General features: G+C 38.1%; 1 protein-coding gene across 1 annotated transcript in view; it reads left to right on the forward strand.

Moving 5' to 3' along the window:
• Positions 1–6,448, forward strand: part of MUC6 (mucin 6, oligomeric mucus/gel-forming) — a 32,257-nt gene that overhangs the window by 16,104 nt on the left and 9,705 nt on the right. The window contains exons 15-21 of the mRNA XM_010172175.2: positions 547–679; positions 1,581–1,830; positions 2,861–2,913; positions 3,019–3,128; positions 3,915–4,066; positions 4,812–4,953; positions 5,408–5,518. Coding sequence (XP_010170477.2) covers positions 547–679; positions 1,581–1,830; positions 2,861–2,913; positions 3,019–3,128; positions 3,915–4,066; positions 4,812–4,953; positions 5,408–5,518 — 951 coding nt within the window. The remainder of the gene's footprint in view (positions 1–546; positions 680–1,580; positions 1,831–2,860; positions 2,914–3,018; positions 3,129–3,914; positions 4,067–4,811; positions 4,954–5,407; positions 5,519–6,448) is intronic.

The raw sequence follows: 6,448 nt of genomic DNA on the forward strand, positions 1-6,448 counted from the left end.
CGGTTTTGAAAATTATGTCTCCACCACACTAAAAGTCTGTTTGTTCATAGGCACCAGTCCCATCCCTAGGAATCAGAAGGTATTTTGCTCATGCTGCAGTTCATCATGTCCACAACTTAAACTGTGCAAAGTATCGATTTTCCCATGTGCATAATTGAGCTCATTATATTTGCCAATCTCCACAAAACATTTTGAAAATTAAAAATGTAAAGCAATGACTAAACAAAGGCATTTTTAAGTACTAAGTATATTTTATTCATGTCAATCAGGCAATTAATCGGATCTTTTTCATCAGTTTTAATTGTGCAATAATATGTATTTTGCAAGACTTACCTCTGCAATTCTGCGGACAATCATAGAACTGTAGAATCATTTAGGTTGGAAAAGGCCTTCAAGATCATCAAGTCCAACCATAAACCCAACACTGCCAAGTCCAGCACTAAACCCTGTCCCTTAGCACCACATCTACACAGCTCTTAAATACCTCCAGGGTTTAGCACTTCCCAGTGCCTGCTCCCCAGTAACAGAGTACTCTCCATGTTTCAGAGGTGTGTCTACCAAGCCTGTAATTACGAAGAGACCTTTCCTTATATTTGTTCTGCTCTGGGATCGTACGCACGAACGTGCAGTTCAATGGGTTTAATCCTTGAGAACTGGAGAAACAGCATGGACAATTGTAGTAAGTAACTGAACCAACTCTTAATAGTCTGCCATCAGATGAATGCATGCATACAGGTCAGTCTGTTGCCATTTAGAATATTCCCATGTTTGATTCACCTATGACAAAACTGAATAAGAGCAAGAACATATTTTAAAACTACTTGTCAGTCATTGGAAGATAACTACTTATTGCTCAAGCAGGCCAACCAGTAGCTGTAAAAGCCATATTCCCAGGAGCTGCTGCTTTCACAGATGTGTCATAACACAACAAAAAGCATAAATGGTAAGCAGTATTCTAAACAGTGTCCAGATCAGCTTAAGAGTCCTGAGGAAAGTAGTGAACAGAAAGAAGAGGGAAGCAGAAATGAGATTACACATATCCAACTTCTGAATACTATTCTAGTCTGTTTCAGAAAAGAGTTGTTATTTTAAGACTACATGAAAAAGATTACTCATATGCTTTAAGGTGAGCATGTAGATGCTTCCAGGACTTGAAAATTAAGTGATGCAGTAAAGTTGTACTGTACCATAAGGTGAGGAAGAACTAGGAAAAACTCTGGTTGCAGGTGTGATTTTGCAATTATGCAACTTAGACCTGGGTACATGTTTCACAGTTACTCAAAAATACATTGGTATTTCTGCAAAGCTTCCCTTTGCATTATTTCATTCCAAGATATACAAAGAAGCAATAAGATCTTTAACCTTCATAAAACCTCCAAACAACTGCATGGTTGGTGTTGAGCCCTGGCCTGCAATATTTTTTGCTAGAGCTCCACATCCACAGGAAGAGAAGCAACAAGAAGCATTAAGCATTGAAGCTGTTGACGCAATATATGCAGCACATGATGAGCACAGTTATTTTTGACAAGGAAGAGGATAAGTGAATGAAGTTTAACATATACTTTTGTCATGTTTTACAGCCATTAGTTGTACTGGCAACCAAACGTTCAGCTACAACACTCAGGCGTGTGACAGGACATGCTTGTCACTCTCCAACCCAGCCCTGGAATGTCATCCAACTGACATCCCTATTGAAGGCTGCCATTGTCCCAAAGGAACGTACTTGAACCACAAGAATGAATGTGTTCGGAAATTTCTTTGTCCCTGCTATTTAGAAGATAGAAAGTACATCTTGCCTGACCAGTCAATAGTAACTGGTGGGATTACCTGGTAAGTGTGTCAAGTTTCAAGATTAACAGACTGAAAATGAATATTTGTGTCTGTGTTAAGGGTTAATGGCAGTAAACAGCTAAACTGCACACAGCTCCTTGCTCACTGCACTTCAGCCTGATGTGGAAAAGAATCAGAGGGCAAAACCAAGAAAATTTGTGGGTTGAGATAAAGACAATTTAGTAACTTACTTTATTATTAATAACCAAAAATAAGCTTATTTAATAAGCAAAGCAATATGCGCAATCAACACTAAGTAAGGAATTAATTAACTACTTCCTGTCAGCAGGCAGATGTTTAAACATTTCCAGGAAACCTTTTTCCAGTAACCATGCATAATGGTTACTTCTAAAGACAAGTGCCATAACTCCAAATATCCCTCCTTCCTCCTTCTTTACCTGAGCTTTTATTACTGAGTATGATGTTGTATAGTATGGAATATCTCTTTGGTCAGTTCAGTTCAGCTGTCCTGGCTCTGTCCCCTCCCAGCTTCTTCTGCACCCCCAGCTTACTCACTGGCAGGGCAGCATGAGAAGCAGAGAAGGCCTTGACACTTCTGCAATAGCTGAAACAATGTGTTATCAGCACTGTTTTGGTCACCAATCCAAAACATAGCACCACAGAGTTGCTGTGAAGAAAATTAACTCCAAAACCAATACAGTCTACTTCTAATAGCAAAGGTTTCTTTTTTAAGACACCTTTTTTGCCCTTTCCTAAAATACAAAGATTCTTAAATGAACAAAAAGTATTTGACTTACCTTAAGCTTGGAAATGTTAAGGAAAAAATTAGAAAACAATATGTAAGATCTGATTATTCCTAGTAGGAGATTTTTGTCAACAGCATCCGAGCAGCTATATACAAACTTTGAGAATGACTTGATAGGCCATCATAATTGTGAATGGCTTATTATTCACTTTCAAAACTGATGTTACTGTGAGAAACGTGAAGCCATTTTGCAAAAAGTTAAAATTTCTTTCTTAGGAGAGAACTGCATTGAAATTATGTTTTTCTTTTTCTTTTATCCCCTAGCTATTGCGTTAATGGGAGGCTAAGTTGCACAGGCAAACCTCAAAATCCTGCAGGTATGAGTCTGACGTGGTTTACTTAGAAACATATTATTTTCCCCTGTGTTGCAAAATTGCTCCTTCACAATCTCTCCAATGTTTGCTTTTCTTCTGTTTTTCTAGAAAGCTGCAGAGCTCCTAAGAAATATGTATCATGTTCTGACAGTTTAGAAAACAAGTATGGAGCTGCATGCTCCCCTACCTGTCAGATGCTGGCTACTGGAATTGAATGTGTGAGTTTCACAGCTCTGGGATATTTACCCTCTTGAGAGAGAAGGAATGTTCTAGTTGTTACTTAGAACTTGACTATGTTCCTTGTAGTGAAATGAAGGGAGATATTTCTTCTGACATGATATAGTTAAACATCAGACTTCTTTCCACAGACTGTGGACACTAAAAATTTACATATATTCAAGAAGTGATTAAAGGATTTAAATTTCATTAATTAATGGATTAAATTCTATTAAATGAATAGAATAAAAATCCATTAAAGACTCTTAACTACATGGCTATCACCTCTGGCTCAGGTACTCCACAAACTGCATGTCACTGGAAACTGATAGAATGTGTGGGTTTTGCTTCCTGTTCTATTCTTTCCCCACTATGTGCTGCTGATGGTCACAGGATGCAGGAGCCCTAGGCTAGGTGGACTTCTGGGCTGTCCTGATAGGGTTTTTTTACGCCTTTATATTAAGGAAACACCCTAATTGCAAGAATTGTTATAAGCTTCCTTGATATAAAGAAACTTTTGTTGTACTCCATCTGAAAGATTGGTAGCAATGAAAGGTAAATTTGTCAGAGTCTTCAAGTGTGTTTCATATCTCACAAAACAGGTGTATCTTCCAACTTCAGTGAAATTAGTTCAATTGACTAGTACGTTAGTACAAGGAAAATCACAAAACTGAAATCAAGTCAAAACTAGAACTTAGGACAGGTTCACTCTTGACACCATTCACATACTACAAGGTACAATGAATCTTACATTTCTTTTCATTTTGCAATCTGTTGATCTTTACTAGATACCCACTAAATGTGAATCAGGCTGTGTCTGTGCTGATGGGCTGTATGAAAATCTTGACAGCAGGTGTGTTCCAGCTGAGGAATGTCCATGTGAATATGGTGGTCTTGCTTATGGAAAAGGTGAACAGATCCAAACTGAGTGCGAGATCTGGTAAGAAACACACAGTTTTCCATTGTGGAACCTCTGTTTCACTAAAGTGTACAACTGCATAACAAAAGCATTTAGTTGACAAGAGACTAGGAAATGGCAACAGCTGAACGGAAGGAATACAGTGACAAAGCACAGGGGTGATAAAGAGAAGCTTAATATTTGGCAATATATATGTATAGATAAAAGAGTCATGGTACTGGCTTCAGGGATAATTTCTGCCATATACATAATCAGGAATAGAGGCATCCAGTAGGGCCTGTAACTGTAAACTACATAAAGTCAATGATTAACAGCTCCCCTGAATAAAGGTGAGGGCACAATCTTCCTTCTTTTCTGTAGATAAAAGCAACACCTCCAAAAAATCATTTCTAACTCTTTAGCAACATTCTCAAAGTACTTTATTCCCTTTCCAGTTACCAATCTAGTATCAAAAAACCACCACGACGACCCAGCCTACACAGAACGGTGACATCTGTTCTCATTAAGAACAAAAGTAAATTAGTTTTATACTCATTCTTTCATGAAAAAAGAAAGCAAAAAATACTTAGATTTCTTCTTTATCATTAATTAATTTTCTAGGCAGTCCATAACTTTTAGTTAAGGTTCTTCTATTAATTGCAACTTGGTCACAGTTGTAGACAAGTCAGTTATATCAACATCTTATCTATAAAGCTGCATGTATATAAAAAGAAGCAAGTTAAGGTGGCATTTTGAAATCTGAGTCTGTTTCTCTTCTCACTCCCAGCACTTGCACAAAAGGCAAATGGAAATGTGTTCAGAAATCAAAGTGTTCCTCAACATGTAATCTCTATGGAGAAGGCCACATCACCACTTTTGATGGACAGCGTTTTGTGTTTGATGGCAACTGTGAATACATATTAGCTATGGTAATCTGCCTCTTATTGCTTATTTTGGCAGTATCTTAGCACCAAGAATAGCTTGATTTAAATGTCTAAAGAAAATATCCTAGGATGCATCTATAATAGAGCACTTTGAATCTTTATAAACAATTTTTTTTTTATTTTCTGCTTATTTCAGTACTTAAGATGAAAGACTTCTCAAAACACAGTTTTTCATGCAATTACAATCAAGTTTATATTTAATAACATGTTTAAATAGTCACTGATATGTATGTATTCTTTACCAGCCAACTATATCTCTTAGGGAAGTGATGTCAGTTTGACTACCAAATCAAAGGTCATAACCTCCCAAAACAGGCAGAATCAGAGTCATGACATGTTTAAGCTTTCTTTACTTTTTTATGCTTTTATGTTTAAAGTTGGAAGACTCCAGAAAACAATGTCTCTTGTGCTTTTTGTGGTTTGTTTTGGGTTTTTTTAGGATGGCTGCAGTGTTAACAGACCTGTTTCCTCTTTCAAAATTGTTACTGAGAATGTTATCTGTGGGAAATCGGGGGTTACATGCTCCAGATCCATCAGCATTTACCTTGGGGTAAGATCTTCATTCTACTGTTATCTAGCTGAATAGCTATTTTAAGCCCATGTTTGTTTCCCTTTTGGAAGCTTTAGCTGTGTCTTTGAAGTGATGTCTTGTAAGTGAATTATGTGCTAAAACCTAGAGCTTCAGTTTTAGTAGGAATTGCTATTAATTTTTTTTTCAATTCTCATGTCAATGTTTCAGTCCCCAAAATTTTGCCTACATAGGAGCTGTAAAATTTTGACTTTTACTGACTTAGTATCTTTTGACTGAGCAACTCACTGCTGATTTTCCCCCCTACCAAACTCAGGAAAACAACAGTATAAAATTAAGGAATCCTCATCATGGATGATGACATGGTGACATCTGCAAATTTACTGAGTGTGCACTCGATCCCACTGCCTAGGTCATTGATGAAGATATTAAACAGTACTGGTTGCAGTAGGGACCCCTGAGGGACACCACTTTTCACTGATCTCCATCCACACTGAGCCAGTGACCACTACCCTCTGAATGCCACCATTCAACCAATTCATATCCACCCAACAGTGCACCCATCAAATCCTTATCTCTCCAATTTAGAGAGAAGGATGTTGTGGGGGACTGTGTCAAAAGCCTTACAGAAGTCCAGGTAGATTACAGCTGTAGCTCTTCCCTTGTCCACTGATGTAGTCACTCCATAGAAAGGCCACTAGGTTGGTTAGGCAAGACTGGCCCTTGCTGAAGCCGTGCTGGCTGTCTTGATTCATCTTCTGGTTCTCCATATGCCCTAACACAGCTTCTAGGAGGACCTGTTCCATGATCTTCCCAGGCACAGAGGTAAGGCTGACAGGTTGGTAGTTCCCAGGTTCCTCCTTTCTAGCCTTTTTAAAAATGGGTGCAATGTTTGCCTTTTTCCAGTCTCTGGAGACTTCACCTGACTGCTGTGACTTTTCAAAAATAAGC

Source organism: Antrostomus carolinensis, unplaced genomic scaffold (genome assembly GCF_000700745.2).
Source record: "Antrostomus carolinensis isolate BGI_N321 unplaced genomic scaffold, ASM70074v2 scaffold16187, whole genome shotgun sequence".
Taxonomy (NCBI): domain Eukaryota; kingdom Metazoa; phylum Chordata; class Aves; order Caprimulgiformes; family Caprimulgidae; genus Antrostomus; species Antrostomus carolinensis.